This window comes from Pipistrellus hanaki (assembly GCF_964339955.1).
Source record: "Pipistrellus hanaki genome assembly, chromosome: 14".
NCBI lineage: Eukaryota > Metazoa > Chordata > Mammalia > Chiroptera > Vespertilionidae > Pipistrellus > Pipistrellus hanaki.
The window spans coordinates 15,449,016-15,473,769 of record NC_140516.1 but is presented as its reverse complement, the minus strand read 5'-3'; the positions used below and the strand labels follow the sequence as shown (position 1 = coordinate 15,473,769).

General features: G+C 34.0%; 1 protein-coding gene across 2 annotated transcripts in view; it reads right to left on the bottom strand.

Annotated features, from left to right (window-relative positions):
• Nucleotides 1-24,754, bottom strand: part of MICU1 (mitochondrial calcium uptake 1) — a 155,798-nt gene that overhangs the window by 93,663 nt on the left and 37,381 nt on the right. For both annotated transcript variants that reach the window (XM_084904970.1, XM_084904971.1), the window contains 2 exons: nt 23,519-23,681; nt 19,282-19,325 (listed from right to left, as the gene is read on the bottom strand). In XM_084904970.1, coding sequence (XP_084761096.1) covers nt 19,282-19,325; nt 23,519-23,681 — 207 coding nt within the window. The remainder of the gene's footprint in view (nt 1-19,281; nt 19,326-23,518; nt 23,682-24,754) is intronic.

The following is a 24,754-nucleotide window of genomic DNA, read 5'->3' as shown; positions in this document are numbered from 1 at the left end:
AAAAGCCCAGTGTAAGCAGAAGGAAGGAAATAACAAAAATCAGAGCACAGATAAATGACATAGAGACCAAAGAAACAATACATAAGATCAACAAAACCAAGAGCTGGTTCTTCGAAAGGATAAACAAGATTGATGGACCTCTAGCCAGGCTAACCAAGAAACAAAGAGAGAGGACCCAAATAAACAAAATCAGAAATGAAAGAGGTGAAATAACAACAGACCCCACCGAAATACAACAGATTGTTACAAAATACTACGAACAACTCTATTCCAACAAACTAAACAACCTGGAGGAAATGGACATATTCCTAGAAAAATACAAACTGCCAAAACTCAATCAGGAAGAATCTAAAAATCTCAATAGACCAGTGACGTGGGAAGAAATTGAAACCGTCATCAAAAAGCTTCCAGCAAACAAAAGCCCAGGGCCAGATGGCTTCACAGGAGAGTTTTACCAAACATTCAAGGAAGAACTAAAACCTATCCTCCTCAGACTATTCCAAAAAATCCAAGAGGAAGGAACACTTCCGAACTCCTTCTATGAAGCCAACATCACCCTAATACCAAAACCAGATAAAGACAACTCAATGAAAGAAAATTACAGGCCAATATCCCTCATGAACATAGATGCCAAAATCCTCAACAAAATTCTAGCAAATCGACTCCAGAAGAACATCACAAAGATCATACACCATGACCAAGTAGGATTTATTCCAGGAATGCAAGGATGGTACAATATCCGCAAATCAATAAACGTGATACATCACATAAACAAATTGAAAGATAAAAATCATATAGTCATATCAATTGACGCAGAAAAAGCATTTGACAAAATCCAACACCCTTTCCTGTTAAAAACTCTTAAAAAAGTGGGAGTACAAGGATCATACCTCAACATAATAAAAGCTATATATGATAAACCCACAGCCAACATTATACTCAATGGGCAAAAACTAAAACCATTCCCTCTAAGAACAGGAACAAGACAGGGATGCCCACTCTCGCCACTCCTGTTTGACATAGTTCTGGAAGTACTAGCCATTGCAATTAGACAAGAGGAGGAAATAAAAGGCATCCAAATTGGAAAAGAAGAAGTAAAGTTATCCTTATTTGCAGATGACATGATATTGTACATAAAAAACCCAAAAGACTCCATTAAAAAACTAATTGACTTAATAAATGAATGTGGCAACGTAGCAGGATATAAAATTAATGCCAAGAAATCCATGGCATTTCTATACACCAACAGTGAAACTACAGAAACAGAGGCTAAAAAAGCAATTCCATTCACCATCGCACCAAAAAAATTAAGATACCTAGGAATAAATTTAACTAAAGAAATAAAGGACCTATTTGCGGAAAACTACACGACACTGAAAAAAGAGATAGAGGAAGATGTAAGGAGATGGAAGAACATACCATGTTCATGGATTGGTAGGATCAACATCATCAAAATGTCCATACTTCCTAAAGCAATCTATAGGTTCAATGCACTCCCCATTAAAATACCAACGACATATTTCACTGACCTAGAAAGAACTCTCCAAAAGTTCATTTGGAACAATAAAAGACCCCGAATAGCCACAGCGATTCTGAGAAAGAAGAGTAAAGTAGGAGGGATCTCAATACCAGACTTCAAACTATACTACAAAGCCACTGTTCTCAAAACAGCCTGGTACTGGCACAAGAACAGACAAATAGATCAATGGAATAGAATTGAGAACCCAGATATCAACCCAAATCACTATGCTCAATTAATATTTGACAAAGGAGGCACGAATATACAATGGAGTCAAGACAGTCTCTTCAATAAATGGTGTTGGGAAAATTGGAAAGACACATGCAAAAGAATGAAACTAGATCACCAACTTACACCATTCACAAGGATAAACTCAAAATGGATACAGGACTTAAACATCAGACGGGAAACCATAAAAATACTAGAAGCATCCACAGGTAGCAAAATCTCAGACGTATGCCAAAATAACTTCTTCACTGATACGGCCCCTAGGGCAATGGAAGCTAAAGAGAAAATAAACAAATGGGACTACTTCAAAATAAAAAGCTTTTTTACAGCAAAAGAAACCATCAATAAAACAACAAGAAAGCCCACGGTGTGGGAGATCATATTTGCAAATATTACCACTGATAAAGGTTTAATCTCCAACATTTACAGACAGCTTATACAACTAAATAAAAGGAAGATGAATGATCCAATTAAAAAATGGGCAATGGACCTAAACAGAATATTTTCAAAAGAAGACAGAAGGAAGGCCAAAAGGCACATGAAAACATGCTCAAAGTCACTAAGTATCCGAGAGGTGCAAATCAAAACAACAATGCGGTACCATCTCACACCTGTCAGAATGGCCAACATCAACAAATCAACAAACGACAAGTGTTGGCGAGGTTGCGGAGAAAAAGGAACTCTCGTGCACTGCTGGTGGGAATGCAGACTGGTGCAACCACTGTGGAGAACAGTGTGGAGTTTCCTCAAAAAACTGAAAATGGAACTCCCATTTGACCCAGTAATCCCACTTCTAGGAATATATCCCAAGAAACTAGAAACACCAATCAGAAAGGATATATGCACCCCTATGTTCATAGCAGCACAATCTACAATAGCCAGAATTTGGAAACAGCCTAGGTGCCCGTCAGCAGATGATTGGATCCAAAAACTATGGTACATCTACACAATGGAATACTATGCTGCCATAAAGAAGAAGGAATTCTCATCATTTGCAGCAACCTGGATGGAATTGGAGAGCATCATGCTGAGTGAAATAAGCCAATCAACGAAAGAGAAACACCACATGACCTCACACATCGGTGGATGATAAAGATCTTTATAAACTGATGAACCAAGAGACAGATATAGAGAAAGTAAAGCAACAGGCAGACTGTCAAATTACAGTGGGGAGGGTAGGGATATCAGGGGGAGATAATAGATCAACCGAAGGACTTGTATAAATGCATATAAGTACAACCAATGGACATAAAACTATGGGGAGGGAGGGGATGTGTGGGAGGGAGGGAGGGGGGCAATAAAAAAAAAAATCAAGAAAATATGTAAAAAATAAATAAATAAATAAATAAATAAATTAAAAAAAAAAAAATAAAAAAATAAATCTGCAATAATGGCAAAAAAAAAAAAAAAAAAAAAAAAAAAAAAAAAAAAGAAACATAATGAAAATGATCCATTTTTAAAACGACTGATAACTGGCGATGAAAAATGGGTTGTTTACAACAATATCAAGCGGAAAAGATCGTGGAGCAGGCCAGGTGAACCAACTCAAACAACATCAAAAGCTGATATTCATCAAAAGAAGGTTTTGTTATCAGTTTGGTGGGATTACAAAGGAATTGTCTACTTTGAACTCTTACCACCCAACCGAACGATCAATTCTGATGTCTACATTGAACAACTAACGAAATTAAACAATGCAGTTGAAGAAAAGCGGCCCGAATTGACAAATCGAAAAGGTGTTGTATTCCATCATGACAATGCAAGGCCACACACATCTTTGGTCACTCGGCAAAAATTAATGGAGCTTGGTTGGGATGTTTTGCCACATCCACCATATAGTCCTGACCTTGCACCATCTGATTACTTTTTGTTTCGATCTTTACAAAACTCCTTGAATGGTAAAAATTTCAATAATGATGATGATGTCAAATCGTACCTGATTCAGTTTTTTGCTAATAAAAAACAGAAGTTTTTTGAACGTGGGATTATGATGCTGCCTGAAAGATGGCAAAAGGTCATTGATCAAAATGGGCAATACATTACAGAATAAAGTTATTTAGTTCCATGAAAAAATTGTCTTTGATTTTCTTTAAAAAATCCGCAATTACTTAGCTGCCGACCCAATATTTTCTTTTGCACTATTTTGAAAGTTGAAGTTATATTACATTTAACACTTAAATACTTCAGAATATGTTTCCATCAAAGACATTCTCTTATATATCACAGTATAAATTTAATAAAATTAGGATACTTAATATATTACTATTACTTAATCCATGGTCTACTTTCAAATTTAGTCAACTCTCCCAATTAATTTCCTTTATAGCTATTTCCCTCAGTCCAGGGTATAATACACTATTATGAATGGTAATGTCTTTAGTTCAGCGTTTTTCAACCGCTGAAAAGATGTTGCCTGGTGTGCCGTAGGTGCAGACAAGACAAGAATTTTATAATTTTTCACTATTTTGTTTACTTAATATTTCATAATAAAGTAATTATAAAATACTTTCTTTGTGTTTATTTGATTCCTATTCAAGAGAATTACTTTATATATAGTCAATATAGGCACAGAGTTAAATTTTTTAACATTTTCTAATGGTGGTGTGCCTCGTGATTTTTTTCATGAAACAAGTGTGCCTTTGCCCAAAAAAGGTTGAAAAACACTGCTTTAGTTGTCATGTCTTTTTAATATCATTAATCCAGAACAGCTTTCTTTTCCTTTCTTTCTTTTTCCCTTTGGAGGCTTTTTTATTGTGATAAAATTCACTATTTTAACCATATAAGATGGTGTGGCTTCTTTCAAATAACATGTTTTTCTAGATTCATCCATGCTGTAGCATCAATCAGTACTTTTTTTTATTGCCAAACAGTATTCCATTTTACATATTTACCAAATTTGTTTATCGTTCATCCAATGAAGGATATTTGAGTTGTTTTCACCTAGGACTATAATACATGTTGTACAAATATGTTCGACTATCTGCTTTCAATTATTTGGTGTCTATGCCTTAGAAATGAATCTTGCACTCTCAGATAGGCTAAATGACTAAAGTCCTAGCTAATGTTTCACTGCAACATCATAAAAAAACCTGAACCAGAACCATCAAGCCAAACTCCTTATTCACAAAAAGCACAAGAGACAAGTAATGATTACTATTGTTTGAAGCCACTAAACTTCGGATTTTCTTTTAGAAGACTTAAAGTTACAGATTTTACATTTAGGCCTGTAATCCATTTCAAGTTAATTTTGTATATAGTGATATAGAGGTAAGGTTTATTTTTTAAAAAAAATATGGACATACAGTTGTTTCTAAACCATTTACTAAGAATCAATTGACCGGATAAGTATGGATCTACTCTTCTATGATGTTCTCTGATTTGAGTGACCCATTTTCTTTGGAAGGTCTTTTGATTATTAGCAAAGTATATGGTTATTTTTCAAAGTATAAATAAACATGGAATTACATAAATGGTTTTTAAAAGGCAGCTTGAGAGACTTTGCATGAGATCCACTTGGGATCATGATTTAGGCCTAGTCATCCTTCCCACTAGGACCATTATAAAGGTTGCAGAGATGATAAAGATGTCATGGAACAGACCTTCAATTGTATGTTGAGAACTGCTCTAGGAACGTATCTCCAGGGGCTATATTATAATGACCCTTTACAATGCTGAATTAATTAGTGTGATATTCCCCAGGAAGGTACCCCCTCCTCTACTGCATTAAATGAGATATGTCCATATTTGCAACCCTCAGACCTCTAAAGGATAAGATATTCTGTTTGTGTGGTTACATACGAGAATTCTGCTGTACTAAGAATGATAGGGAGCAAGAGAGACCATGAGAATGCCACATTGATGCATGTAAGAAAATATTGAAGAAGATAGCTAGAAGAAAAGAAATAGAAGAAAAAAGGACGATAGGAAGCTGAACAAAAAAGGAGAAAGAGCTGTGACCAGAGAGGAATACAAAGTATTAAAGTTAAGAAAAATTGAGGAAAGAGAAAGCACAAATGTTTGAGAGAAAGAACAGATAATGTGTGTGTTCTGTAATAGCTCCTTAAAAATGAGAAAGATGTTAAATTTTAAAATTTGTCATGCTTTGCGACGTGCCCTGTGAATACAATTTTCTGTCTTTAAAGTAAAGGTCTATATTGTTCTTTCGTGATTTTGGAGTTGGAGTTGGGGTTCTAGGAAAAAGAGAGAAAAGTTACATATATGCTTTCCAAGATATCCACTGGTCAAAGAGGGTTCAAGGAATGGTTCAGGTATATTTAAATTTATACAGGGGTACCAAAAATAGGTTAATATTAATAAAAATATAATAATAAATAATAAAAAAGAATAAACTGATTTATGTACTCACAACTATAAACCTACTTTTGCCAACTTCTGTACATCTATTAACTCTAAGAATTTCTAAGTGAGTTGTTGAGTATCCAAAATTCCAAAGACAATTCTTACAAAATTCATAACATATATTAATTACAAACACCAAAAGTGTTACAAAACCAGTGAATTATATCAATGATATTAGCTGAATAAGAATGACATTAGAGCCCAGCTGGTATGGCTCAGTGGTTGAGTGTCAAATTATGAACCAGGAGGTCATGATTCTATTCCCAGTTTGGACACATGCCCAGGTTATGGGCTCAGTCCCTAGTAGGGGACCTGCAAGAGGCAGCTGATCAGTGATTCTCTCTCATCATTGATGTTTGTCTTTCTCTCCCTCTCCCTTTCCCTTCCTTTCTGAAATCAATAAAAAAAAATTCAAAAAACTGTCATAAAACCATAAAATTCAATCCATCCAATTATTTAAAGCTAGGAGGAGAATCAAATAAATATGTCAAAATTTGGGAGGAAATGGGAGTTACTAGAAAACTAATTTTTAGATTTTATGTTTTACAGCTGCTTCTTAAGTGGTCTTTTTAAATCAAAGGCCTGGCTGTACCATAAATTCTACCATTAGATCAACTAGCCATGGCACATAGGGAATCTGAAAATATTGATATTTGAGTTTGATAATGAATAAATTTTTTAAAGCTCCAAAGAATGGTAAAAATGGGAAGTCAAGATTCAAGGAAGGAAAAGCAGAGGGAAGGTTTTTGATTTTCTTACTCCAAAGTCTCATCAATGTTTAATTTTGCAAATTGAGAATGTTAAGTAAAATGTTCCTTCACTTAATTTTTGGATAATGTTTAATCTTTGACTAAATTTTGGTCATTTCTTCCTAAGTCAATATCATTTATATATTTCAGAGGTGATATGGAGGCACAGTCCAAAGAAAAAAATGCTCCTTGACAGATTGGTAATAATGTTCATCTTCTCTGTCTCAGAAGTGGTTATTTATATAATTTTGTTATTAATGAACATTTATATTAATATGTATTTTTACTAGGAAAATCTAACATAAGAATTTAAATTTAATTCAATATGTTATACATAATAAATTCAATATAAATAACAAATAAACAAATGAAAAGGAAAAAGTTTATATAAAAGTAAAATAAAATATATTCCAATTCTATTGTAAGGGCACATAATGTGAGATTAAGTAATATATTAAGATATCAGTTCAGTAAAAAAAAAAAAAAAAAAAAGATGTAATAACTGAAGTTTCATAATGAAGTTCCTGAGGTAAGATTCTAACATTACACCAGTATACCAGGTATATGCTGAAAATTAAACAGAAGTAGGTTTTTTAAAAAGAGATTGTAATAAGTTACAGAGGTATTTTTAAATGCACTTTATAACTTACATATCAAACTTTATTCCAATCACCTGAATCTCTGAAATTAAGGCCGTGAAAGCAGAATGCAGATGAACTGAACAGAATAATATTTCTATTCAATTCCCTGACAAGTGTTACTCCCTTTTGGAGAACAAAGTTATGTAAAATATTTCAAAGCAATATGCTCATTGACTTAAATAAATTGAAGTTAAATTATTTTACTATCTATTTACATAACGTAGTCTTTTATCTATTTGAAATATACCTATAACACTAAAACATTCCAATTACTGACCTCAAGTAAAGGCAAATGAATAAATAATCTCATAAGAGTAATGGTATTGATCTTAACTGCACCATGTTCTGAATCATTTTATTTTTTAGAAAAGCAGAAAGACAAGAGTAAACTAGAGCAAATCATAACCTGTACACGTGTAATTGCCGCACCTCTCAGTGAGTCTATAATCTTAACTGTTTCACGCTTTGTTGCTAAAGCGTTCTCTCTCTCATTTCTGACCAATCACACAAACTTACAAAACATCTGCTTAAAGTTGCATATGCCTTAGGAGCTCTGGGACTGGGATTTCCAGATATGACTCAAACTGCTTAATACTATGCTCAAACAGTAAATCCTGTTACAGGGTTGATCAAAATAGGAGCAATAATTTTGCCATCTGGAATTCAACTGGATGAAGCCAAAGAGAAAAATAAATCTAGGAGTTTAATATCATTATTTATTCTAGATAAGACCCACTTTTCAGATTCTATAGTCCAAAATAAACTTTTTCAATCAAATGACAGTAAAATTGGTGCTACTGCCTGGCCAGTGTTCTCAGTGGTTGAGCATTGACCCTTGCACTAAGAAGTCTCTGGTTTGATACCCGGTCAGGGTACATGCCCAGGTTGTGGGCTTGATCCACAGCAGGGGGCATGTAGGAAGCAGCTGATTGATTATGTTTCTCTCTCAGACAGGTTTCTATCTTCCTCTCCCTTTCCCTTTCTCTTTCTCTCAAATCAATAAAAACATACTTTAAAATAGGTGCCACCATATAATCTAGAACCTTAAAATATTCCCAGTACACAGAAAAACTGATAAAGAACACACTTTTATAATTTAATTAAGAGGTCATCCTTTATGAGACTGAAATAATTGGACTGTTTTAATATTAACATTTCTCTATATTGTTGAAATACATTCCAAAGCCTCTCTAAATACTTTAAGAAATACTTGAAGTTGTACTTCAAAGACAAATTAATGATAATAATATACTTCCAGAAAATACAATTTTGGCATATCATTTCCAAATAATGAATAGTTGGGGCAGGGAGGGCTAGAATACTAGAAAGAGGAAATTCAACAGTTTTCCCATGCAATTAATGCTCATACATCATTATTTAGTTGGTACATAGACAGATGCCAAAGCCTTAGTAAGCTACCGATCTTAAACAATCACACTATTCCAAATAAAAAAAAAATGTTGCACAGTTAATATGTGTCATTTTTCTTTCCCGTCACATATATGAATTTGCAGGAAGGTAGATTTGGGTATATGACATATAAAAATTAAAGCAAGACATTTATAATTTGAAATAGTTTATGATTTCTTCTTCTCCTAACTCAGAGTTTCCAATCTTTTCAGAGATAATATTGTTTAGCAACAAACAAACATAAATTACTGTGCAACAAAATGTGGAAGGTGAATGCTTAAGATACTGTAAGCCTCACTCTGCCAGAAAGCCATTCTCTTTTCAGTCCCAATTATAACCACTCTAATAATTCTGAGCACTATTCCAAATGCCTAGAATGCAAATGCTTTTCTATTTCATTACCTACATGGCTATAGAAAAAAAAATGAATACAAATGAAGATGCTTAAAAAAAACAGTGGCAGAAGATTTGATTAAAGCTATGATAAAAATTCGAGAGTCCGCTGGAACAGCATTAACTTCAAGGAAATTATACAACTTTATTGAAGTAATTTATTTCAGGTCTCAGTATCTGATGAGGTATTATTAAAGCCCTAGAAGGAGAAAAATCATCAATTCTACCACATTAAGCCTGCACACTTGCTTCAAAGTGTGCACATTCTTTCTCTGGATGAAAGAATTGATGTTTTACCATTATTGATAATCTGTTACCTGATCTAAAAATTAATTTTGAACTTTGGGCACTCAAATCAATCAGTGCTGGAAAGAACTGTCCTGAACTCAGCAGCAGTCATGGTTTTAGTCACATGGTTTACAAAAGACTTCCCTATCACTTCGTGAAAAATCAATCTCAGACCAGTTTTGAAAAATATGTTAATATAGTATTTCATCTTCTCCCATTTGGAAAAAATATTATAAAAATGCATCGTAAGAATAAAAATAAAAGAAGTTTCACTCTGAGGATCACCATTCACACTGCTCTAAGTAACTACTGTCCCCCAGGAAACCCTTTATTTGAAGATTTCTAAATCATTTTGAAATCCAACATTTATAGATATCCCTTGAATACCACTAACCTTTAAGATATATCAAGAATTAAAAAATTATAGTTTGCATTTCTATGTCAGGCTCTGTGCTAAGCACTTGCATGAGCTCTTTCAGTCCTCACTGCAATTCTATGAGGTAGGAGACATAATTAGCACTTTACAGATTGGAAAAGTGAGGCTTAGAGAAGTTAAATAAGTAGCTCAAGGTGACAAATGCTATGAAGTGGCAGGACAGATCATGGTTTGACTCCTGAACCTATGCCATGAAATATTACATCTTATAATGTATCAAATACACAGAAATGTACCAGGTTTCTACATTGTTCGCAATTTCTCAAATTGTTAATGGGCACTGAATATTTTCAGAGCAAAACACAGTTCACTATTGTAAAATATTAACTTTGGGGCTTAACTTGTATCAGCTCAGTTATCTTAAAAACAAAGTTTAGTTAATGATGTAGGTACACATCATATTTTTACGCTTTGACTTGTTCAAATGTATATTCTAATCATTTTCACAATGAGTATCAGTTTAAGAATGTAATGGCTCTTTATACTCTTCTTCATTAACAAATCTTTTATTAGCCTGTAATTGGAGAAGCTTTTGGTTTAAATTTAAAACTTAAAAATGCATGATGGCAAAGACAAATATGCAAAGCAAGAATTCTCCTCACACATTCATGATGGCAAAGACAAATATGCAAAGCAAAAATTCTCCTCACACATTCTCTGCAACCAAAGCACATCAGTAGATATTTAGGCTGAGAACCCATTTTTACCAGAATAGGATAAATTGCTTTGAGCAGCTTTCATAGAACTTTATTTGTGTAACTTTAAAACATGCTACAGTATTTCTGATAAAATAAGAAAAGGAAGTTAGCTTGGAACCAAGTCCTCTCATGTCAAAGTGAATTTCAAATCTTGTTTCATGACAAATAACAAAATAGGAAGGTGTTGGAAATGCAATGGTTAGTCATGTTCATGTTTGCAAATCAATAATGATAAGTCAAATGAGGTAAGCTGACCCCAAATTCAAACACAATATAATGTAAAATTAAAATGTAATAAAAAACATCATAAAAGAAGTCTGAATATTTGGGGCAACCAAGTAAATTATACCCTTCTTGGGAGCCCTTAATGGTTATATTGTTTCTATTTTCAACCTGAATAATCAAACACATGGGTTAAACAACAGACTTAAGTTAGTGGTAGAACTCAGAGACTGGAAAGAGACATTATGCGTACTCCTTGCAGCAATACAGTAAGTATTTGATACTATTCATAAGCTGAATCTGAAGAGGCACTCTATGCTAAAATGAATCCAGCCTTCCCACAGGCAATCAGAACTTAGCATGCAAAGGGCAAATCCCTGTAAGGAAGCAAGCAAGAAAGCCCTCTGCTATGAAGTGGCTGCTCATTATCTTTGGAAGCTTAAGGGATTTATACCAATGTCACCAAAATGAAATAAACAATTCCCTCACTACCAATTCTAAGAAAAAAGTTCATTATTTTTAATACATAAAGCTTACTAATAAGATATCCTTAAGGATACTTGACTTTGAATCCTTGATCAACAAAGAATATTACTTTCAATAGTCAAAGTTTAAAGAAGACGGGTGCTCTTTTGTCATCTATGGTGGCTGACTGACTACTTAGTAATTCTATAGATTCTAGACTTCCAAGCACATTATCTCTTCCCTCTTCTAACTTTCTAGGAAGGACACCTATCTGAATCAAATAATTTAAATATTAAAGCCTTAAACCATACAATGGTCAAGTTTTTAGCTGCTCCTACAAACTGCTGTGTTGAATTCGAGAACAGGAAGTCGATTTCCTCAATCACAGGTGTTAGCATTCCATCTGATTTATGCTCCATAGCACTATGGTTTTGCTATAGCTATTCTAAAATAGAACCTGTGGGGTTACTAATACATTTTTTTTTGGACATAATTATGTAAGTATTTGTTGGTTTGTTTCATAATGCAGTTAAAGGCAAAAAGATAAGACAGTCTATGCATTAATGATAGTATGACTGGTTTGGTGTTTGGTAATGGGACTACTAAAAATATATCCCATCTTAAAAACAAGAAAGCACACAAAAATGTTCTATAAAAATAGAGTACCCTATGCCGAAACCGGTTTGGCTCAAAGGATAGAGCGTCGGCTTGGGGACTGAAAGGTCCTGGGTTCGATTCCGGTCAAGGGCATGTACCTTGGTTGCGGGCACATCTCCAGTAGGGGGTGTGCAAGAGGCAGCTGATCGATGACTCTCTCTCATTGATGTTTCTAACTCTCTATCTCTCTCCCTTTCTCTCTGTACAAAATCAATAAAATATATTTAAAAAAAAATAGAGTACCCTATGATCTTCATTAATTATATCATTGTTTTAAACCAAAAGATATTCTAATTTGGTTTAGCTTATATTTTTATTAAGAAATGCAAGAGTAATGTTTTTAAAAAATGAATAAATTTTAATAATTTATAAGCTATAATTAAAGAGTCTAAACCTTAAAAGATCAATTTAAAAAGTAGTTCTGACACATGTCATTGAAATTCTCTTTTATCAGCCTACAGCCTATATATTCTTTTTTCATGGTTTTTTCCATATATTTTCTAGCTTTTACAAAGTTAAAGTTGTTGATTAGCTTAAAAAAAAATGAAGTCTTATGTTCTGTTTCCCCTGAAGCCATTTTGAGCAAAGTGCAACTAAGTAACAGTTTATATTTATTATGTAAGAAATTTTAAAAGAAAAAAAAAACACATTAATTTTTCACTTGAAGTTACTATTACAGTTCAATTAGGAGCATGGCATCCCAACTAAGATTATTTAAATGATCCAATGTACTGAGTAACCCTTATATAATGATTAAAATAGTTTGTTGACCTTTTGTGTGACACATAATGTTAAAACTTCCTTTTGAAATGGACTAGCCAAGTTTTCCTGTCTTGTTTTTTTTTTTTAATGGTTTTATGAAGTTGTGATTATTTTGATGTTATAGTTTTTATAGTTTAAGTGGAATGAACCTCATAAAGTTTATTACAATAAATGTAAATAATCTTATAAATATAAATGAGAAAACCACTTCCTTTTAAATTATAGTAGGCACTATAATCTCAAGGATGTATGCAGTGTTTGAACTGTCTTATTAAAGAAAAAGTACATAAATTTAAAGTGAGAGCAATGAATCATTCTCTGAAGGGAGTAGGGAAAGGACATGAGCATGCACCGAACTGAACCTTTGTCCCTGAAGCGTTACTATGGGTTTGGGACATTAACTAAGTTAAAGCACATGCTGTCAGTACCTGCCAGAAATCCTGATCAGAAGATGAGAAAAAGAAAAAAAAAAATTGACATTGCTTGATTACATGAGCAAATTCCCATTTTGATTTATATATATAAATATCACAAAATATAACAAATAAAGGACCAATTAAGAAGATCTGCAATAAAATCACTGAACACCTGGAAATAGAAAATGAGATTCAATCTGCTAGGTACAATAAAACAAAAAGCAAAAACCCCAATAACTTAATCTAACCTCCTAAAAGTGAAACACAATTGTAGAAAAACTTCCTATTACTATAAAAAGGAAACACACAGATAATTACCTGTATCTTAAAGAAAAGGGAAAGCAAACACTTCTTTTCTTCATGGATAGTCAAACCATTTCTTTAAGGTTTTCCATTTGGATGTCTCACTATCACCTTATGGATATAATATTTTTGAGCTTTAAGGCAAATTAATTGCTTCACCATCCATATTAACATATAGGCAACCAAACTCAAATAAGTTCAGAGAATTAGTAATTACCCTAAGGATCAGTTCAGATCTCTTGCAAATTATATTGCATTAAATAAAGTATTATTCACATGCCATCTAGAAGATTTGATGAAGCAGTTTAAGTTCGCTAATTTAGCTGAGTATCCCTCTAAAATATCTTCAAATATCAAATAATTTTAAAGGTTTTTTTTTCAATACATAAACTTCACTGGCTGTGAAAAAATTTGACCTAAACTTATCATACTTGTTAAACCAAGCTTAGTAACATGAAAAAAATTCTTGACTAAAAAAACATTAGCTTTTAGCAATTTACAAGCTTAAGGCCAGGTTTGGTATGACAGGGGTGAGATGAATCACTGTAAATACAGGACAGTTCTGATACGAGAAATCAAACTAGAGATCTCTCTTCAGTTCATGGACTAATTACTTAATCCCAGCCAATTGGTCATTACAGAGATAGCGCAAGTAGATTTTTTATACCCTAACAGGGAAGGAAAGAACCAAGGAGAGAGCAATTATGCTATTGCTATTCTGTAGCATTTCATACAAACCAAGAAAGAAGATTATATATATTATCATATATATATATGATAACCAACTCCATTCATAGATTGAATAAAATTCTCAAAGTTGTGCAAAGTAGCTAACTTTGTGGAGCCAGGTACTTTACCCATTGTCCTGAGTTCAGTGGGAAGGTAACTGGCACTGAGAGAGGGTGGGTAGTAAACGGTTTCTTGCTGAAGGTAACCCATCCATTGTATGGCAGAGTCCATATTTGAACACAGGATGGTCTATATCCAAAGTCCCACTGTTTTCACCCTGTGCTATTTACTATCCACTGAGTTCAGCATTCCATAATGTATTTTCTCATCCTCAATTCAGCATAATGTAACATCACTTACTCATTTACATTTAGTAAATATTGAGATTCTCAAAATGGAAATCCCTTGGAAAATATTTCAGACATTAAAGCCAGATTTTCTTAGGGTCGTGGTGTGTACAAAAGAACTACAATTGCTAATTTGTAAGAAGAGAGAAAAATTAGAAACTATTTTAAAATAATTTAAAGACCTTGCATGATAAAGAGGAAGAGGAAAAAATCTGAGACTTAAAAGAGGAAATTGCAGCAGGTATCAAAGGATTCTTGAAATGCTGAGTCAGTTTCTGCATTCACTGTTAATATAATTACTTTCTAAACTTCTGTTTATCTAAACACAGACTCTAATGAGTAATGGTGCTACAACTGACACACAACTAATCAATATTTGAAAGAGCAACACTTCAGAATTCATAAGAACATCATAACTGGCTATATAAAGTTGAGCAGCAGTTCAAGTACATGTAAAGATTTATCAAATTTTGTCTCATGAGAATTTCAGTCTACTCTGTCCTAATTTACATTTTTTTTGATCCGCACTCGTTTTCACTCTTAGAAGACAGGAAATCCCTTCTATAACTTATTATATGCGTCAAGGAGTAATACTATACTTGACCTTATTCCAGACTCATGTTTTATCTTGATATGAAGCAAATAATCACAACTTGAATAAAGAACTAAGAGGAAAATGTGTGCACACACTCCCCTCTGGGAATTAAGACTTACCCCTAAAGGGTACAGCCTTTTAAAGTTCATTTATTAACATTTCAAAAATAACTTTTACCTAGTAAGCAATTAAAAGCATTCAGTTATATTAAAACTTTTAACTGTGGCTCTCATTTCCCCCCCACCCCCGCTTATTATCGTTTGTTATAAACACTATAATCAGTATTTCCCTTTATAGCCTTTAACCATACTTTTATTTTTTTTATCTAAATGTGGACAATTTTTATTTTAATTTGATATAATTTTCCTGTTCCATGTGAACAAATAATCTATATAGTATATATCACAAAGAAGATAGAAATAAAATACTAATTAATTCTTCCAAATTAAAGAAATTCTAAGGAGGTTGTAATTACAAATATTAAATAATCTCAATCTGGTGGCATCATTTCTGGAATATTCAGGAGAGTTGGGCTAAAAAGGGAACTTGATAAGGAGGAAAAAATAAAAAATATACTTTCTAAAAAAGAAATACAAGGTGGAACGATAATGGGCAATTAGTTTCGATGAGCAATTACTTGTTACCTGAAAAAAAGAGGGTGAATTTAACGTTTTTAGATGAGAGGATTACATTAAAACCCTGGAATATTGACTGGTATTCTTAGCTAAAGAAACAATTTTGCGTAGATGTTGAAGTTTCCTAGTGTAACTTAAAAACAACAACAACAACAACAACAACAACACACAAAAAAAACTATGGTGATATCTGATATAGAGAGTTGTCTTTTATATGCAATAGAAATATTTCATAATTTCCATATTTGGTATGCTGAGAGAAAAAAAAGGAGGTAAGAGAACCTGGAAAAGAGAAAATACAAACCACACGAATAAAAGACAACTACCAAATGATTAAATGAGAGAAATATTTGACAATTATATAATATAAAGGCTCCATTTAGAAATATACTTTTTTTCCACAGGCCAATTCTTAGATGATAAAAATTAACCCAGAAAAAACAGTTTTCATTAAAGAAATAATTCAAAATTCATGAAATAACTGCATTAACAAAAGTACAATGTATGAACATTGTGCATTGCTGGGGGAGAAGGGTTTTTGTTTTTTTAAATCTAAACAAAACAAAAGCCAGACCATATTTTATAGTATACCATCTGCATAATGGTGTTGATATGCTATTTATAATGATTTTAAAATATCATTTAATAAAATATGAACTCTTTCTAGGTTTGAGATTTTTAATCTTTTAAATCTAGTCTGAATATCTTAAAAATATCACTTATCTACAAAATATATTCTTAAAACTAAAGGCCATTGACTATAGCTTCTTTATACATAGTCTGTGTTAGTAGATAGTTTTGAAATGCATAAATGATGCAAATGCCAATAATAATTTTGTATTTTTATTTCATGACTTTTGTACAAAGGAAATTGCCAGTATCCTTAGAGTAAGGGTACATTAACATAAGGTAGCGATGGGCTCTGGAAGATAATCCTCCCCAAAATTCAAAAGCCATTACATCAAATTCACTTTCAATGGCTATCAGTTGAAACCAAAATGTCTTATTTACATCTTACGGGTATTCTATTTATTTCTAGTCAAACAGAATAGGAGAAAAGAGGATAGGTATTAAAGAAATAATTATCCAGCCCTAACCAGTTTGGCTCAGGGCATAGAGCATCAGCCTGTGGACTGAAGGGTCCCAGGTTCGATTCCGGTCAAGGGCATGTACCTTGGTTGCGGGCACATCCCCAGTAGGAAGTGTACAAGAGGCAGCTGATCGATGATTCTCTCTCATCGATGTTTCTAACTCTCTATCTCTCTCTCTTCCCCTCTGTAAAAAATCAATAAAATATATATTTTTTTTAAAAAAGGGAGAAAATGATCCATTTAAAAATCAAAGCAAATTTAAAAAGAAATTCCTCTAGACAGTGGTTGGCAAACTCATTAGTCAACAGAGCCAAATATCAACAGTTCAACGATTGAAATTTCTTTTGAGAGCCAAATTTTTAAAACTTAAACTTCTTCTAATGCCACTTCTTCAAAATAGACTCGCTCAGGCCATGGTATTTTGTGGAAGAACCACACTCAAGGGGCCAAAGAGTGGCATGTGGCTCGCAAGCCCCAGTTTGCCGACCACGGATGTAGGATGTTAGATTTCTACTAAATTTCTGGCTATCATGTATGAATTTATTATAATTACCACATGAATCTGTTTTGGTTCCCCGCCCCCCCAAGTATTCAATAATTGTTTTAGGATTTATATACTCTAGAAACTGCTACTTACGAATTAAGATTTCCTGATTGAGACAACAAAAGAGTCATGAAGATGCAAAGGAAAATAAATAAGAATACTGATAGTTAAATAAGTGTTGATCCTTATGGTTATTAAGCAAAGGCTTTTATGCATGGAAAAACCCCTCAAAAACCTCTAAAGTAATTAAACAATAAGTTTTGCACTCTTCATTATAATTAAGGCTTGAAAACAGTACCAAAGCTACTTTCTTAGCTTCATCTGAAGTAAAAGATAATTCATAAATTTACTGTTCAAATTGCACATATTCAACTCTTTGCATGTTTTCAGGTTCATGTATATACAATAGAGAATTGAATTCTCATACTACTCTGGATTCTTTCAGTGACCAAAACAGTGATTTGTTAAATTGATTTTGCTATAAGATACCAATGACTTAGTGAGTCATACCCGCAAGAAATATGCATTGACCAGCTGATTTTTCCCAAGTCATCGAACATTTACTGGTCACCTCCTGTATGCCATGCATATGTTGGACTCTCAGTGACACAAAAACAGAAAAGCCAGGGGCCCAACTTGCCAGACATGACATCAGTGTCTGCAAATAACCGCTAACATAATAAAGCAGACACCAAGGATCAGAGGGAAGATGTGGCTGTCACAAAGCAGAGCTAGACTCTGAACCTAGGTCTCCTAACAAAAAGTTTAATGCCTTTTCTTTTTTAAAATCACTGTTTCTCTTAGATTATGTGACTTTAAAAAGAAGATACAGATGGAAGCACTGTGCCACCTGAATAAGAAAGGTAATTTTTAGGATGGAAGCCTTGGCTGAAATCTCTCAATTATTAAGTCAGCCACTCATTATTTCCACTTGCACAAAGACCTTAGCACTTATATTTTCACCTTACCAGAACGTAGAGTTTACATAATGAAGCATGATGGACACCTTCCTATAAGATCAGTTGCTATTAACCCTGACCTCTACCATCTAGCCCCTCTTTTGTCATCCTGCCTTTTGCAGACACTGCATAATTTTCCTCCTGATTTCCTTCTCTTTAGGCTTTGCAGAACCACTCCTGGCTCTTTCTTCTTTCTTCCTCCTCTTTAAAATTGACCTTTTACGTTTCTTTCTGACCCTGCGTAATATGTTCTTTCTCTTTTTGTAGAATTTAGCCTGAAAGGGAAAAACATGTTTAACTGACTGCTTTGAGATAATAAAATCAAGTTTCATTTTCTATACTAAAAAATGATTTATTATAAATGATTTATTCCAGGCATAAAGAATTGAAAGTAAGTATAATGAAAACATATGTAAACTTGGGGTCTTCATAACTATTATAAAAGCAGTAGGAAGGACTTCCCTAATTTTCTTATATACTATCATAGTTTGAAGAAGGTCAAATCAGATAGGTGTTTCTAAAATAATGCAATATTTGGGGCTTGTTAACTTTTGTGGCTTTTGAATTAAAGCTCAAATGTCAACATACACTGAATTAGCCCTTAATATAAACAGCAGGCAGTCCACGAGTGTTACCTTGTGTGGATAAAGACAGAAGAAGCTTCTGCTTGGCTCTTCCCGTAGAAGCATCTGAAGGCACTTACAGGCCTCCAAACCTAAGCAACACTCTTTTACAATAAGATAAACATGTATTCAGAAACCCCTCACAAATAATACTGGAGGAACTTTAAAATATTCTTAGTAAACAAGATATACACATGCCATAGTTTGCTCACCTTTCCGTCAAAGCGTTTTATTATATATTGATCCAGGCCCAAGTCTGTAAAAGAGAAAAAAACAATTCAATCTACTCAAATGAAACAGGAAATGACAGCTCTCAGTTTTGTTTCCAATCATTCAATTAAATGTACTAGATGGTTTAGCTACAATATTATTCCAAGGTAACAATAACAAAAATTTTGTCCCACTTTCAGACTCAAAGTGTAACTCAAAGTGTAAGATACCAACATTTTACTTACATAGGAGAAGTGAGGCTCTGAGAGGATAAAGAGGGTAAAGGTTCATGTGCAAACCTATTCAACAGCAGAGCCAAACCAGAATCCAGGACTCTTCCCAGGGTGATGCTCTTTTCATTACATCAAAGTACTAATTACCTCTAACTAAACTGAGGGACATTTGGTTAATCTGAATACATAATACTTTTTTTTGGATCAAGTTAAAGAAAGATAAGTTTAATATTAAAAGGAATTTTTGTAGCACATATAAACAGATACAAATAGACCATCTTAATATTACCTTTTAAAATTGGGTTAAATAATAAATATTTACCCTGGAAATACGTAGCTTTAAGCACTGTGAAAGATATAAATAAATATATTAAGTGCCCTTGAGGGCAGGTATTTTTTTGTCTTTGCCTACTTCTTTATCTCAAGAATAGTGCTTGATCAATAAATGTCTATTAACAAATGAATAAAAAATTTAGAAAGACATTGTATGCATATAATAATTAACATTACAAGGGAGCATACAATTAACCCAGTAAGAGGGTGCTGTGGAAGTTTTTAGAGGGGAGAAGTTGGTTCCCAATTATGTTTACTTTTTCTTGCATAATTACTTAGTTCTTTTCTTTCAGTTCTTACAGTATTCATTCTAGCTAAGGCCTTATCTCCCTATGCCCAGAGTACAACAATGATTTGATTATCATCCCTCCCAGAGGAAATTTTTTGTACTTCTGTTTCCATACATTTGTTTATACATTCTCTTTATCTAAAACTGGAGGCCCGATGCACGAAATTCATGCAAGGGGCTCAGCCCCACTGCCACGGCAGCTACCTCTGCCCCCACCCACCACGGCCGCCATCTCTGCCTCAGCCCCCATGGCTTTGTCTGAAAGGACATCTGATCTAATTAGCATATTACGTTTTTATTATTATAGATGTGCTTCACTTTCTAGACACCCATCATAACAAAATGAACCACTGACTGAAAAAGAAAGGATAAGTCGGGAAACATTTAAAAACAAATCTAATCTGAAACCTCTCAGATGTTCAAAAAGGTATCAGTCACAGGAGCATGCTTCATTTTCTTTTCTCATGGTGTGGGGCTGGGACCCCGCACTGCTCATGGGGGAATTCTGCAGCCAAGCTATCTCTCCCAACTTTTAACGGCCACAAATGGGTGTGATACCAGCCTGGTCTGCTTCTCCGTCCCCCTACCAGTTTCGAAATGGCTTCTTCTGTATATCCTTAGTTATAGGAATTCTGTTCAGCTAGTCTTCAGTGGTTCTCAGTGATGCTTGTTATTTTAGTTATAATTCTGTTGTGGTCGTGGGATGAAGTGAGAACAGTGTCTACCTAATCTGCTATCCTAACCGGAACCACACCTTTAATTTCTCTGTATGGCTTTGAGTCCAGTATCTTTTCATTTCAGACTAAAGGACTCCATTTGGTACTTCCTGAAGGGAAGGTCTATTATTAACAAACTTCCTCAGCTTTTGATCATCTGGAACTGTCTTAACAACATTATGCATACATTGTCACATTTGAAGGTATGCATATGTTATTACACTTGATGGTGTTACACAAGGCTCAGTTCATTTTTATTCATACTTTTTGTTTTCTGTTCCTCAGACACAATAATACCAATTGATGTATCTTCAAGTTAACTGATTTTTTTTAATCTGCCTGCTCATATTTGATGTTGAACTCTTCTAGAGATTTTTTATTTTTTTATTTTTTTTAATTATTTAAAAAAAAAATATATATATATATATATATATTATTGATTTTGTACAGAGAGGAAGGGAGAGAGATACAGAGTTAGAAACATCGATGAGAGAAAGTCATCGATCAGCTGCCTCTTGCACACCCCCCACCGGGGATATGCCCGCAACCAAGGTACATGCCCTTGACCGGAATCGAACCCGGGACCTTTCAGTCCCCAAGCCGACGCTCTATCCACTGAGCCAAACCGGTCCCAGCACTTCTAGAGATTTTTTAAATTGCAGCTATTGTACTTTTTAACTGAAGAATTTCTATTTTGTTCCTTTTAAAATTTTCTATTTCTTTTTTTTTTATTTAATATATATTTTATTGATTTTTTACAGAGAGGAAGGGAGAGAGATAGAGAGCTAGAAATGTCTATGAGAGAGAAACATGGACCAGCTGCCTCTTGCCTCTTGCACCCCCCCTACAGGGAATGTGCCCGCAACCAATGTACATGCCCTTGATCGGAATTGAACCTGGGACCTTTCAGTCTGCAGACCGACGCTCTACCACTGAGCCAAACCGGTTTCGGCAAATTTTCTATTTCTTTATGGATAGTCTCTTTTTAGCAACACACGATCTTCTTGTTTCCTACAGTTCTTTGTCTATGGGTTTCTCTTTGAGCATATTTAAGATAATTGATTTAGTCTTTGTAAAGTAAGGGCAACGCCTAGTTGGCTTTCTCATGGGATGTTTCCTTTAAAAAAAAAAATTTTTTTTTCCCTGGTAACAGGTCATATATTCCTGATCACTGGACTGTCATGTAATTTTTTAAAATTTAAAATTGGGTATTCTTAATATTATAATGTGGCAATTCAAGAAATAAAATTCTTTCTGCATCCTAGGGTTTGGTGTTGTAACTCACGCCATCAATTTGCAAATTATTTTTGCAAAGACTGTATCCCTTATCATGTGTCACCATTGAAGTTTCTTTTCTATCTAAGCAAATGACCTGATTAAAGAGAATTAAAGAGAATTCCTTAAATGTTGGAGGCAAAATAACTAAAAAACAAAACAAAAAACCCCTAACTCTTCTACTATATACAGACTGGCTCTGAGCTGGGCTCTCCTTTTATATTTAGCTAGAAATTTAACAACTCTACTGTAACTTTCACCTCCTTACAGAGAGCCCAAAAATCAACAAGAGGAGCAAGCCCACTCAAGTCTTTCCAAGCACGTGCCTGGATCTGAGACGCAGATTGCTCTTTGGATTCCCCTGTGCAGCAGCCCTTCCAAGCTCTTCTCCCTGACATGTCCTCCTCAGTGTCCTCTTTTCTCGGCTTTTCAGTCGGTCTGCTGCTTGTCTCATCTGCCCTCTCTTAGCCTGGGAGCTGCAGGTAGTGTATGTATTAATTTTTTCCAGTGGATGACAAGTGGGAAACCACTCCAGCTTGAGGTGAGTGACAGAAAGGCCAAGCCTTTGCGCTGGTCCCTCGGGGAGCAAAAGGCCACAACACTTTTTACCAAAATTTAGCAGCCTCTTTCTTCATTAAGCACTCACTCCCTGGTTGTTATAAGTTTTTATTAGATTCCAGAGGTCCACTATAGTTACTGCTGTCCTTTTTTGGCAGCTTAATGGTTGCATCAGTGGAATTCTTAGAGCTCTCAACTCTGTAATTTTCCCCAAATATATTTGTAAATTGTTACATTTAACGTAATATGTTAAGCCATTTATTTTCTTTCATCGCATTGTTTGTTTAAGCTGTTTCCTCTATACGAGACATCCTTTCCCCTACTCGTTGAGCATATTTAAGATAGTTGATTTAATATCTCTGTGAAGTAAGTACAATGCCTAGACAGGCTTTTATCCAAACTCAGATGCATTCTCTAGAAATCATTCTCCCACCTTTCAGATTTAACTAAGTGCTCCTTGTTTATATTGCCACAGCGTCATCCTTCTTTAACAAGTCACTACATTCTTGAAATTTCTCATTACTGTCTCTATCTCCCTCACTAAAGAGCAACATGATTGCGGTCACATTGTAATGCATTGCCTTCGGGAGCATTCTCATTATAGGCAATGAACCTCAGCCAGAGGAGTACACTTTAACCTGGCTGAGGATTGCCACGTCAGACTGTAGGCTGAGGATTGCCACATCAGACTTCTGTACTCCCAAAGCCTAGCAGGATGCCTGACATATAGTAGCTACATATGTGTAATTATTGCATGGATCTATAAAGTTTAGGCAATACACAGAAAGAAACAAAAAGAAATATCACAATCTCATTTTTCACATTAACAACTTACGTTCCGGTTGCTTTTCATTGGGTGTTATGGAGCGCACAAAATCTTGTGGAGTCATAAACACTTCAGATTCACCATGCTCACTGATTACTTTCAAGGTGGCAAAATATCGGAAGATTTTGTCTGGTGTAGAATATGCTCTAATCCTATTCTCATATTCCATTACCTAAAATTAGAAATCCAGGTGTTATTATTAAGCAGTTTTCATTTTCATACATTTTGTATCTTATTTTTAGGGAACTTTAAATTATATCACCTTTTTTCTATTACTAGATTTTTAAAATGTTAGAAATAAACTTTAATTTCAAAAACTTTTGAACTACTTTCTTTCAATACACCTTTCATACTTCATTTGAGGTAATTTGTGTAATGTCTGTTTAGAAATTTTTGAAGAATTTTCTTATTTTTTAAATCATTGAAAACTAGCAAAATTGAAAAATGTCATACAAGAATTCAAAACATCTTAGTAACAGGGTATAATGCCATATATATGGTAGCCTAAACGTTCTTAATTACCAAGTCTTTAAAAAGGAATAGATTTTCTATTTTTACGTCTATGAAATTTCCTGAATCCTAAAACAAAACAGACTTGGGACTTCATAGGTTTGAACAGCTAATAGTCTTTCAAATACAAAGTACATAAAATGATAGCATCAAAATAGTAAAGTTACATACCATGGAAACTCAACTATTAACAGGTCTCAAACAATAAGACTTATACTTTTTCTATAAAATTAAGCAAACTGCCAGCGATCCTCTATTTATAACATATTTAGAAAAGAGCAGACTTGGGAAGAGCACAAGCAAATATTTGAATAGGAACAAAATCACAAAAGATCAGAATGTTAATATAAAAACTAATTTCCTTATTTGGGATCCCAATCCCCATTCTGTGCATGGGACATACAAAATCTTCTGCATAGCACTCTTACAAATTCTGGTATGAGAGAAATCTTTTCCATCAAAATACCAAATACATAGTAATACTTGGGTGAAGAGATTTCTCTCAGACCTGAATTTTATATGTTGAGATAGTTAACAATAAATAGTATCTTATAAATAATTGTTAGATAATGTGTCAAGACGATACGATCTAAAATCCCATCAGTTCATTGTCTAAAAAGCAATACATAATATTAAGATAAACACTGTTAATGTTTTTAATTTGCCATATTAACGCAGCCATTACTATAACTGTCAGTCCTGGTTAGATGGCCACTTTGAGGTCACTGACAGCAG